Source organism: Micromesistius poutassou (assembly GCF_964030765.1).
Source record: "Micromesistius poutassou genome assembly, chromosome: 13".
Classification (NCBI taxonomy): domain Eukaryota; kingdom Metazoa; phylum Chordata; class Actinopteri; order Gadiformes; family Gadidae; genus Micromesistius; species Micromesistius poutassou.
Window position 1 is genome coordinate 6,785,121 of NC_140283.1, and position 13,549 is coordinate 6,798,669.

The 13,549-nt window shown below is 45.2% G+C and overlaps 1 protein-coding gene across 1 annotated transcript; it reads right to left on the reverse strand.

Moving 5' to 3' along the window:
• Positions 1-276: 276 nt before the first annotated feature.
• LOC311357158 (protein-glutamine gamma-glutamyltransferase 2-like) lies at positions 277-12,009 on the reverse strand. Its single transcript, XM_084477049.1, has 16 exons — positions 11,952-12,009; positions 11,070-11,237; positions 6,571-6,807; positions 6,203-6,321; positions 5,902-6,030; positions 5,418-5,595; positions 5,056-5,188; positions 4,806-4,909; positions 4,396-4,538; positions 4,168-4,267; positions 3,600-3,680; positions 3,032-3,111; positions 2,780-2,909; positions 2,215-2,375; positions 1,770-1,906; positions 277-869 (listed from the first exon to the last, which is right to left on the reverse strand). Exons 1-16 carry the CDS (start codon positions 11,965-11,967, stop codon positions 683-685), a joined length of 2,103 nt encoding a protein of 700 aa, XP_084333175.1. The 5' UTR covers positions 11,968-12,009; the 3' UTR covers positions 277-682.
• Between the last annotated feature and the right edge of the window lie 1,540 nt (positions 12,010-13,549).

Consider the following 13,549-nt stretch of genomic DNA (forward strand, 5'->3'; position numbering starts at 1 on the left):
TAAAAGCTCATGACCTTAAGTGTGTACTAGCGCCTTCTCCAAAAACATTGTATTGCACAATTCAATAAAGCAGATGAGCTGCCACCTCTACAGCATCCTGCTCAACATAATAAGCAGAGCAATCCAACGGTTTCAATCCAATCTCCAGACTATGTCTTTCAGAAACCACATAAGGAGTTCTTTCTACACAGCAGCAACTAATGTTCTGGGAGGGATTGGATAACCTGTTAACAAGTCGCCTCAGTTTAGCCACAACATATTTGGCTCAAATAATACTTTGCATAAAATGTCTTTATTAAAATTTAACAAGAATAGATACAAAAATCATGGCAAATCATTGATTAAAAAACAACAAAATAGTGATCTGCAGAAGTGCAAAATACATGGATATATATATATCAATATCAATATCAATATAATAAAAAACATTAAATATCAATAAGCCATGCTTTATGATAGCCCTGACACATTGCAAAGAATTGAGGCAATGTTTGCATTTTCTTCACATCAATAGAAATTAATGAATTCATTAATTGAATCAGCACTACAGAATCATGGTATATTAAGAGAAGTGAAACCATTGCTTGACTTGCAAATTATATTTGTTAGTATACGAGTGAGTGCCGGAGCCTTGCTGACAGCTATAGGTTTGATCACAAGTTGTAGGGCATTACAATCCTCTCTATGCGAATATGTTGGGCAACATGGGAGAATACAAGGGTGAAGTCTTGCGGACAACCAGCGTGGCGACGCCCTTCACGTCCTGGAGCCGGTCAGAGTCAAAGTCCACCAGGAACTGCCTGACGCCCGAGCGCATCGGCGTGAACGTGAACTTCACGGACACACGCTGGCCGGGCGCGATGCTACCACTGAGGGGGAGAGAGACACAGACACACAGACATGATGGGCTTATCTGTATTACGGGGAACATATATAGTAGTATTTACATTATCTCATGAGCGTAATTGTGACATATTTCAGCCATAATATCCTCCCATAGCCACAGGGAGCAGCACCGAGCACATTTAATGGTTAAGAGGTAATATTCTCACATAGCCACAGGGAGCAGCACCGAGCACATTTAATAGTTAAGAGGTAATATTCTCACATAGTCACAAGAGGGCAGCACCGAGCACATGCAGTAGGGCTGCAACATTTGCACATGGTCAGGGGGCGGGCTTTTAAAGCCACAGAACACGCCCACCCCTACCTGCCTATTTAAATTCGGACTCCGCTATCAGAAGGGAGAATCTCTTGGGCGGCGTATCGTAGGTATAAAGCTTAGAGATGCTCCGCACGTGTTTACCTTTACCAAATAAAGTGAGTTAAAAGCAATCCTGTCTTGGCGGCCGTTCCTGGATTAAAAATAACATAACATAATGAAGCGTGAGCACTGAGAATGGAGGGACAAGCAGACGAGGAATAGAGCGGTTTTAGGCATGGATAGGAATATATGGAATATTGAATAGAAAGCAAGCATGACTTAACAGACTCATTTGCCGAAAGATATTATAATTTTTTTATATTGTATAAAATATCTATAAAAGTATTTTACACTGCATTCGATTAATTTTATATACAAACACTGTGCAGATGTTGACTGACAGCTCATTGATAAACCCACTGTCAGGCCAGCATGAGATGTTTTTACATACTGGTGTGTGTATGACAGTTCATAAATTAAGAAAACCCTTCCATATCAGTTATGTGATGTGTGTTATATGTTCCATGTCATTACTGATTTGTGGATATTTTGGTCAGATACTTACGAAACACGGATCCATTGGGTGGAAAGCAGGCCTGCCCCTTCAACAGTGAACACGCCTCGGTTCAGTGGCACTGGCAATGGATTGGTGAAGGAGATGATGGCGGTGAGTTTCCTATTTAAAATCACCCAGCCAGGAACCTGGAGAAAGCAGAGTTTAGGATGTTAAATGGGGGTGCACTCCACTCTATGTCCACACTGGCTTCTGGAGTGAACGATGTTGTGGGGAAAGAAAGCTAACACTAAAGAGAGGAGCCTGAGTTGAATTTAACTTGATTCAAATGACCTGACATCTGACCTTTACCCTGTCTATCTGCATATAAAGTGCCAATGGTTTAAGGTTAATCAAAAGTTATTACGCTTTTTAGACAGTCATTCGGCACTGACACTTATATCAGCTTATGTCATAGGAGGAGGCTTGGCGTCTTGCTCATGGGTTGGACACCCACCTTAATACTGAGTTCAGGCTTGCTCAGTGGGACGTTGACCATCTTCAGGATGGATTTTTCCTGGCCGGACACTTCCGCCACCCCTATCACCCGGATGATGTTGTGCTCGCTGATGCACGATGCATACCGAGTGTAGAGTAAACGCACCACCTCCCTGTGGACTGTGTGGGGCACAACACAACACAACAGTACACAACAGTAATATAATGTCTACACAACTGATACACCATAGCTCGCCTAAACTTACTAAAAAACGTTACTAAAATGTAGAATATAGGAATATATATATATATTGAATATATTTCAATATATATTGAAAATAAGAATTTTGTTGAAAATAAGAATTTTGTTCTTAATTTGCTTGCCTGGTTAAATAAAGGTTAAAAAAAATAAAATAAAATAAAATAAAAAATATATGAACTACAAAATCTCTAGAGTCAAAAAAAAAGGAGACTTCAAGACTTTGTTATGCAGGGTGTATTTGGTGATGTCTAACTAAATAGCCAGGGCCGCTGTGATATCTCTGAACCCAGACGGGTTGAAGTGCTGGCATTCAACCACCTACCTTTGTGAGCAGGGACGACAACATTGACCGTGCTACTCTGGCACTCTCCCAGGTGGACTGAGTTATATGTGACAGCCTTTGACATCATGTTCAATTTGCAGCTGACGTCTTTGTCTCCCGTGTTCTCCAACTAAGAGAAAGAAAATGATAGGTCCATAATTGATGAATGGACCTAGCCATGGACAGCATCATACAGGGTTATGCACTCTCTGCATCTCCATCCGTAGGACAGTGAATGACATTGCAACTTGCCTCATAGATGACATCAAAGTCGGTCCCGAACACAGGTTTGGCGTACTTGATCTCCAGCTGCACGTTTCCTGGTTCATTGGCTGTGAAGAGGAATATATTTAATCCCTGTACATTAATAATGCATAATGAAGAGGAATGTATTCACACGTTAACCTTAAAATATCATATATGCATCAAAATTAGGCGAGCTCAAAGTATATATTGCTGTGTTGGGACCTCTCAAGAAGTAATCAAGGGGATATGATGAACATGGAGTCTAAGGGGGGGGGGCGGGGGCAAAAGGAGATTTAATCCTTTCAAACTGGCCCAGGTTTCATGCAGGCTGGTTTCACCTAGCGATCAAGCCAGTCAGCATCAGAATAGATGCTGCTGACCATTATAAAAGCACATGCTAATTCATTTACATTTTCTCAAGAATCGCCTTCGTATCGCCTTTATAAGCCTGTACCAAATTTTTCAAAGAAAGTAATTTATCTTGTTGTGGGTTATCCTCCGTGGGCTTACGAATTAAACGATTGAACATGACGTCATTGCTCTGTGGTCGATTTTTAAGGACCATAAACTACACCTGGATTTGATTCTTCCTCTTCATCTGCCCCGGAGATGCGCCGCCCTGCCTTGTTGTACACCTCCCGCTCCTTGGCTGAACCTGTGGAGCAGGAGCAGATTCGGTCACCCACAGCGCAACGGACATGAGCGGATCAACAACCTCTGTCGAGGCCAACAATATTAACATCCACTGTGCTCTAAACAAAAACAGAATGTTTTCCTTTGGATGTAGTTAGGGTTGGGGCTAACAGTGATCAATGAAAGGGTTTCTTTATGTCTGTCTGTCATGCAGTGTTCCCCCATCGATCGCTGTGGCCCTTCATCCTCACCATACCATAAAAGTGGAATTCCAAATTATATCATACAATCAATTTGGATCATTGTCATTGTTAGTACTTACTTATTAGTAATTCTAGTCTTAACTTTATTGATCAGGAACAATCAACATAACTAATATAGGTAAGAAAAGTCAAAATCTTAATCAGTTAAAGATGTAGTATTTTATACCGTTATGATGGGGTGGGCATAGCACCCCATCGTAAAGGTATTAGTATGACACTGTCTCTTTATGTCGAACTGAAACCAACCTTCTGGGTACTTGTACTGAAGGGTTATGTCTTCCCTCTCGTCACTGTAAGGACTTTTGGTGCTAATGTTACTCCCAACTTTTGTGGAGTTTGATGCAAGCTATAAAACATTTAAAAAGAAAACGCAAATGAATTTCCACAGCAATTCTTTTTTAAAATTAAGCAAAAAGTGGTAGGAGTTATAATAAAAAATGATAAAGAATAAAGACATGCATAATAATCACCCACCCGCTTTCGCTGACCGTCTGGTCTGATTTCCCATTCGATGATGTCTGCATTCACCTCAGCAAAGACAAATGGAGCATCAAACTTCACATCAAGGTCCCCTTCTTTAATGGCCTTCAAAGGACATGGGCCACAGCGAAACATACCTAGAAAGGAAAAAAATCCAGATTCATTCATTTATTTTTTAGTGTACAAAAAGCAACTTTGCACTTAACTGGCAATAATAATCCATAGTTACCCGGGCATATAAAACACAGAAGAGTTTATAGAATAATAATAATATACAAAGCATAAGTCTTAAGCACACCCTTTTGCCAGATTTAAACTGATACAGGAGAACAAAGAAGTTGCAAAAGACACTATATATATATGCGTAAAGAAACCCATTTCCAAATGTATCAAGAGGGCCCTACCACTACTCCTCTCCTGAGGTGTGGGGTCCAAGACTTGCCAGCCACCATATCCTTCAGGTAGATCTTCTCTCTGCATATAAGACTCGATCCAACAATGAAAGTTCCTGACACAAACCACATAATAATAAAAAAATACATTATAATCACACAAAGTTGGGAGTTGTGTTATGTATTCCTATAGGAACTCATAATACATAACATAACAGATTTTTGTGTGTTTGCATGTGCTGTGAACACGAGAGGATCCTACCAGATGCTGTCACCATGGTCCACTTGCTGCTTATGTATGTCGTACACTCGGTCGATGGAGAGGTTTCCGTCTGTGTCATGGGCTGACTCAAAGTTGGTGATGCAGCGGGTGGGGATGCCCAGGCATCGCAGCACTGTGAGGGGTCACATGACACATTAGGCTAGAGTCCCACCATGCAGCCTTCTGTCCTTTATTTGGTGTCAACTAAGTTTGTGTTAACCTTAGACATTTATTGACATGTAACAACGCAAAGGAAAATTCAGGACGACGTTCCGATGAGTGAACGTCGTCCTGACGTTCACTCATCGGATTCAGTATGTTGGTGTGTGTGTGTGTTTTTAATATTGTGTTATTCCTCTGACCTGTGCAAGCCACGGCTGCAAACACCCAGCATTGGCCATATTTCACTTCAGACTTGGATTTGCTCCACTGCTCAAGGATGGGCACACTGCTCATCCACTGGGTTGGCACCACTCCACCTGTATAAGGTGCCCGCCACCTCCCCTCCAAGACTCCACCGTCACCGTCGTTGGCATTCACCTGGATAAGGGGGGGGATTTTAACCATGTAAAATGATCTAAAGTGCCTGTCATGTAGTTATTATTTTATTGTTTATGTTATTTTAACTACAGAGTGCTAACGCCAGAAGCTTCACAGCCAGACAAAAACAATAGCTTACTTCGGTTTTCTTCAGGATAAAATAGATTTTAGTTACTACTGTATTGGCCATGCACATCCATATACAACCAGCTCTGTGATCTGTTTCTGCGTTTGGCTCTGTTGGCCTGATGCAACACACACATGAATGAAAATAACCAACGGTGGAAGTGAGTGTATATCTCCTACCATGGCAACGACTGTCCTGCTGATGTAGACAGGGTCCCATCGCTGACTCGTGCCGTTTTGGGGGTCTGACTTCACTGGCTTAAAGCGGTCAAGCATCTCAAAGCAGATGTCCATCACATTGTCTTCAAACTGAGAATGTCACAAAGAGACAGACAGCAAATGTTGGGAGTGTCATACAATTTAGAAAGAGAGAAGAAATTAATGATACTGATACTATTTAATAATAGTCATAATATAGGAATTATTCAATCAGTGTGTGTGTGTGTGTGTGCACGCGCGCGCGTGCATGCATGTGTGTTACCTGTCCAAAAATCCATGGCAACCCATACATCCGATCCGCACTCCCAGTGAAAATGCGACCATTCTCGTTCATAATGTATTCCTGGAGCAGACTCTCATCAGGGAGGTACACGGCATCATCTAATAACACGCACACACACACACACAAAGTTGATATGAACCTCCATATGTATATAGGAGAAAACAGGATGCCACGAGCACACGTCTGTGTAATGAGAATGTGCTGCAGAAGTGAGATGACATGTGAAAGCTCAAGTACAAATTCATTATCTTTTTAAGTTTTTAGATGTATGGGGATGTTACGTTTGTGTGTGCACATGTGCTGTGTGTGTGTGTGTGTGTGTGTGTGTGCGTGTTTGCTAGTATTACCTTTGCACCAGGGATTAAACAGCAAGTACATTTTGGTAAAGTCCGTCCTCTCCAGAAGTCTATTCCCTGCCATCAGGTCAACAGCCAGGCTGTACTCGCCAATGGCAGCGCGGGCTGGACTGTACACAGTCAGCAGTAATTCGTTGTTCGCGCTCTGCTGGTGTAACCACCACTTGTCATCGGACCCTCCAGCCGTTCGCTGTCTGATCACAATATCATCGTTGATCTTATTCTTATCTGTGGAAATGCAAGGTAGGATACAGAAATATGCTACAAATTGGTCATCTGAAAATACCCGTTAAAGTGCAACGTGCAGGTGGATTTTGTTATTAATTACCATGGCGTGCTCGTAGAAGGAAGATATCATATATATTTTGTTATTTGTTACTGTCAGCAAGTGATGCAACTAGCAAATTAATATAGGTACAAGGGGCGCAGGACGCATTGCACAAATGTGTTTGATTCTGATTGAGTGTTTTAGTGCGCGTACACGTTTAATGACTCAAATTTGTCCAACTTCAATTCTCTGCTCACAACATGAATGCATTTCCTTCATACTTCCCACACACATTAATTAATTGGTGGTGACAACCTGACTGGCGCTTTAAAGTTGCTGTCAGTTTGATTGCAGAGCAATAATTTGAGTATTTAGTGACTTTGCTAATGTGTTATCGTAGCGTATTCTAGAGCAACAAATTATTTCGTTAAAATTCCAAATATTCACAACATTTTCTGTAATGGAGAAACTCAGCTCAAGATCCTATCTAAACGAAAGTTTAGTAAAAAATAATAATAATAATAACAGTTTAGCTACAGAAATAACCTTTTACATTTTTTACCATTTTTTGTTGGATAGGCCATTTATGAAAAGCTAATCCAATTCAATTCCCTCTCCTGGAACCGTCACCTTATCGTGGTGGAGAGGTTTGCGTGTCCCTGTGAACCTGAGGGCTGTGTTGTCTGGAGCCATGTGCTCCTGGTAGGGTCTCCCATGGCAGAGTGGTCTCAGGTGAGGGGCCAGACTAAGAATGGTTCAGAAGACCCCATGAATACATCAAAAAGAGGAGGAGAGACCCTGCCCGGAGGAAGCCCGGGGCCCCCGTCTGGAGCCAGGCCCAGACGAGGGGCTCGCCGGCGAGCGCCTGGTGGCCGGGTTTGCCACGGAGCCCGGCCGGGCACAGCCCGAACAAGCTACGTGGCACCCCCCCCCTCTTCGCCCTGTGGGCCCACCACCTGCAGGGAGACCCGCTGGGGTCGGGTGCGCTGCCACATGGGTGGCAGTGAAAGGCAGGGGTCCCGACGGACCAGACCCGAGCGGCAGAAGCTGGCTCTGGGGACGTGGAACGTTACCTCACTGTGGGGAAAGGAACCGGAGCTTGTGAGGGAGGTGGAGCGCTACCAGTTAGATCTGGTGGGGCTCACCTCTACGCACAGTCTCAGCTCTGGTACCGTACTCCTGGATAGGGGTTGGACTCTATTCTTCTCTGGAGTTGCCCAGGGCGTGAGGCGCCGGGCGGGTGTGGGGATACTCATAAACCCCCGGCTGAGTGCCGCGGTGTTGGAGTTTACCCCGGTGGATGAGAGGGTCGCCTCCCTACGCCTAAGGGTGGTGGGGGGGAAAACTCTGACTATTGTTTGTGCATATGCACCGAACAGCAGTTCAGAGTACTCGGCCTTCTTGGAGACCCTGAATGGAGTCCTGTATGGGGCTCCGGTAGGGGACTCCGTAGTTCTGCTGGGAGACTTCAACGCCCACGTGGGCAACGATGGAGACACCTGGAGAGGCGTGGTGGGGAGGAACGGCCTCCCTGATCTAAACCCTAGTGGTCGTTTGTTACTGGACTTCTGTGCTAGCCATGGATTGTCCATAACGAACACCATGTTCGAACATAAGGGTGCTCATAAGTGTACCTGGTACCAGAGTACCCTAGGCCGAAGATCGATGATCGATTTCGTGATCGTGTCATCTGATCTGAGGCCGTATGTTTTGGACACTCGGGTGAAGAGAGGGGCGGAACTGTCAACCGACCACCATCTGGTGGTGAGTTGGATCAGGGAATGGGGGAAGAGTCTGGACAGACCTGGTAAGCCCAAACGGGTAGTGCGGGTGAATTGGGAACGTCTGGAGGAGGCTCCCGTCCTAGAGATCTTCAACTCACACCTCCGGCGGAGCTTTTCTAGCATCCCTGTGGAGGTTGGGGGCATTGAGCCAGAGTGGGCAGTGTTCAAAGCCTCCATTGCTGAAGCTGCGGTGGTGAGCTGTGGCCTCAGGGTCTTAGGTTCCTCAAGGGGCGGTAACCCTCGGACACCGTGGTGGACACCGGTGGTCAGGGAAGCCGTCCGACTGAAGAAGGAGGCCTTCCGGGGTATGTTATCCCGGAGGACTCCGGACGCAGTTGCAGGGTACCGGCGGGCTCGAAGGGCTGCAGCCGCTGCCGTGTCGGAGGCTAAGCAGCGGGTGTGGGAGAAGTTCGGAGAGGACATGGAGAAGGACTTTCGGTCGGCACCAAAGTGTTTCTGGAAGACCATCCGACACCTCAGAAGGGGGAAACGGGGAAACATCCAAGCTGTGTACAGTAAGGGTGGGACTCTGTTGACCTCGACTGAGGAGGTAGTCGAACGTTGGAAGGAACACTTTGAGGAACTCCTGAATCCGACTAACACGTCCTCTATGATGGAGGCAGAGCTCGAAGTTGATGGTGGTTCATCGTCAATTTCCCTGGTGGAAGTCACTGAGGTAGTTAAACATCTCCGCAGTGGCAAAGCCCCAGGGATTGATGAGATCCAGCCAGAAATGCTAAAAGCTCTGGGTGTTGAGGGGCTGTCTTGGCTGACACGCCTATTCAACATTGCGTGGGAGTCGGGTACAGTGCCAAAGGAGTGGCAAACCGGGGTGGTGGTTCCCCTGTTCAAAAAGGGGGACCGGAGAGTGTGTGCCAATTACCGGGGTATCACACTTCTCAGCCTCCCTGGGAAAGTCTACTCTAAGGTGCTGGAAAGGAGGGTTCGGCCGATTGTCGAACCTCAGATTGAAGAGGAACAATGCGGTTTTCGCCCTGGACGTGGAACTACGGATCAGCTCTTCACTCTCGCAAGGATCCTGGAGGGGGCCTGGGAGTATGCCCATCCGGTCTACATGTGTTTTGTGGATTTGGAGAAGGCATATGACCGGGTCCCCCGGGAGAAACTGTGGGAGGTGCTGCGGGAGTACGGGGTAAGGGGTTCACTCCTCAGGGCCATCCAATCTCTGTACTCCCAAAGCGAGAGCTGTGTCCGCGTTCTCGGCAGCCAGTCAGTTCCGTTCCCGGTGGGTGTTGGCCTCCGCCAGGGCTGCGCCTTGTCACCAATCCTGTTTGTGATATTCATGGACAGGATATCGAGGCGTAGTCGTGGTGGGGAGGGGTTGCAGTTCGGTGATCTGAGGATCGCATCACTGCTCTTTGCAGATGATGTGGTCCTGATGGCATCATCGGCCTGTGACCTTCAGCACTCACTGGATCGGCTGGCGGCCGAGTGTGAAGCGGCTGGGATGAGGATCAGCACCACTAAATCTGAGGCCATGACTCTTAGCAGGAAACCGGTGGATTGCCCTCTCCGGGTAGGAAATGAGTCCTTAGCCCAAGTGAAGGAGTTTAAGTACCTCGGGGTCTTGTTCGCGAGTGAGGGTACGATGGAGCGTGAGATTGGCCGGAGAATCGGAGCAGCGGGGGCGGTATTGCGTTCCCTTTACCGCACTGTTGTGACGAAAAGAGAGCTGAGCCGCAAGGCAAAGCTCTCGATCTACCGGTCGATCTTCGTTCCTACCCTCACCTATGGTCATGAGGGGTGGGTGATGACCGAAAGGACGAGATCGCGGATACAAGCGGCCGAGATGAGTTTTCTCAGGAGGGTGGCTGGCTTCTCCCTTAGGGATAGGGTGAGAAGTTCAGTCATCCGGGAGGAACTCGGATTAGAGCCGCTGCTCCTTTGCTTAGAAAGGAGTCAGTTGAGGTGGTTCGGGCATCTGGTAAGGATGCCCACTGGACGCCTTCCTTGGGAGGTGTTCCAGGCACGACCAGTGGGGAGGAGACCCCGGGGAAGACCCAGGACTAGGTGGAGAGATTATATCTCAACACTGGCCTGGGAACGCCTCGGGATCCCCCCGTCAGAGCTGGTCAATGTGGCCCGGGAAAGGGAAGTCTGGGGCCCCCTGCTTGAGCTGCTGCCCCCGCGACCCGACCCCGAATAAGCGGACGACGATGAGGATGAGGATGAGGATAATTCAATGTGTTGCCTAGGCCTAGTTACTACTCTATCCCTCATGGAATTACACGCTGCATAAAGTCTGAGGGTATTTTGTTTGGGTCTCTCAAACAAAGCAAGGGAACCAGGCCTACATTGTCAAATCAATATTTTAAAATGGAAGAAAAAGGAATAGAGCAGCAAGAAGTGAGACTCTTCAAATCACATAGCTCTATTTTGTATGAACAATCTGTGCAATCTGGACTTGAGTTGCTTACCCTTTAAGACCAGGGCCAGCTCATGGCCGTCCTGCAGCGGGTCAGAGAGGTGCACCGTCAGAGAGAAGGCTTGTCCCCGGCGAACAATCAAACGCTTCCTATCAATCTCCTCAGTTCGGTGTGCCCGGTTGTTTTCCCGGCTTCTCAGATCCACACCAGCGATTAAACCTTAAAATGAAAAACAGAGACAGGATGTTAAGGAGTAAAACACAACTATGTGTTGTTTGGCTAGTGGGATGACTGTCCTGGTGACTTCTTTATGTGGTGGCCCAGTGCCTCAGATCTGCTGTAGTAGGTCTATTTGTTTATGAAATGTGGATTGGTCATATCACACTCTAGTGCAGATTTAGACGCAGCACATTTCTCATTCCTACTGTAATCACAAGAGCCATCTTGTTATCCTTATAAGGTGTAGAAACACCCAAGTGACACAGAGACAGACAGTGAGAGGGACGTTTTAGGCAAGGCAAGGCAAGGCAAGGCAACTTTATTTATATAGCACTTTTCATACACAAGGCAGACTCAAAGTGCTTCACATATAAACATTGTCATACAATAAAATAAAATAATAGATAAGTAAAAAGTAAAATAGATAGAAAGTAAAGGCAAAGTTAAAAAAAAAAAAAAAAAACATTTTAGAAAGGCAGAGTTAATAAAAATGCATTTTAGAAAGGCAAAGTTACTAATAAAATAAAAATATTTTATTAGTAACTTTGTTTACAAAGAAACAAGTGGAAAAAGAAGAGAGGAAAGAGATATGCAGATGCAAATGGTTATTTGAGAGAGAGAGAAAGAGAGAAGGAGAGAGATAGAGGGAATCATTTATTCAAATAACAGGCAAGGAAAATGTAGGATGAATACCAATGTTAGAATGCTACTCACGGTTTGTGTGGGCCATTATCTTTGCTAAATTCTTCCCAAGAGTTGCTCTTACACTGGACCAAGTTTACAGCGCTGGGCTCTAACCTATTTCTCATCAAGACCCTGTATTTATACAGAACTGAACTGCCCTCAGCCCACCTCCAGACACACACACAACATGACCTCTGACATAACACTTTCTTAACACACCCACTAGCATCCCTAGAGAAAATGAATGTGTGTGTGTGTGTGTGTGTGTGTGTGTGTGTGTGTGTGTGTGTGTGTGTGTGTGTGTGTGCATATTTGGTTATGTAGATAACACAAACCGCAAGGGTTAAGGAAGAGAAAATTAGTTAGAATATTGCAACATTCTTCAATTTCAGCAGTATTGCTCATATTGAAACTTTCTTTGTCATCACTGTATGGTATGTACGTGTCTGTCTGTCCTTCCATCTATTCTCATGGGCTCTGCACAGTCCTATTATACTTTAAGTGATTTAGCATACAATAGCACACAATTTTAGCAGCAAAACAAGTGTCATAATATTTAATTTCCTAGGACTTTGACCTAGACCTTGGATTGGTGACAGATCAGTGATTATGACACATCAGGGAAGCATTTACTTCACTCTGCATTCATCAACCTCTTCATGGGAAGCAGGAGGAAGTAGCCTTGTGGGGAGTATCCACGTTAATTTGAAGAATGAGACCGACAACACACACGCTTTTCATACTCAGCTTTTTCAGCTTTTTCGGGAAAAAGTCTGACCTCGTCCCAATCTCACCCTAGTGAGAGAGTTCAGTGAGCTGGAGCACACCCACACCGTCTCCCTCCAGAAAGGAAGTTGATTTATGCAGGAACGGACATAGCATGCATACATTTTATCCATTCAGTCCCCCCTGATGTCACTCTGAGGCCAATATAACTTTTAGTTGTAAGAAAGATAGAACAAAATAGCACAATAAAGAAACAACAAAATAACAACAGAAATGGCTATATGATAGTTTGTTGGAAGATTAAAGGATTACCGTCTGGATTGTTTAGTGTCACCATCACAAAAACATTTGTCCACATGCACACAAACACAGACAGGTGTTTGTCCAGGGCAACAACCGGCTCTTTGTTAGAGACATAGGCCTTATGGCTGAAGACCAGCAGATGTCATATAGGTGGGCCAACAAGTGACAAACATGCATATTGGGCTGTTCAGCCACCTACTTTAGAGGCCGTGGGATCTCTAGGCTTTCATCACCTGGATGCCTACTGCCTGGTACTGGTATAAATAGTCATAATATCACTGTCCCCCTAGTTTTGCCGATAAAAATAGCAATCAATATGATATAATCGAGTGGCACCCTTCACTGCTCCAATAATAGTCTTGTGCTTAGCATATGGCAATGCCTGTGTCCTCTAATAGTCCTGTTTAAAAAAAAATAAAAACAGTAACTTTCATCTGTGCAGAAATATTGCCAAATCTGATTCCTGTTCCTCTTTGAGTCCAACGTGACCTTGATGTGTTGAGCTCACCAAACTTGCAAATATTTAATGTCTATGAAAAATATGAAAAATCCCTTTTAATCAGAGTTTTTTCTTGCCAGGTAAATTTCAGCCGAAGGAA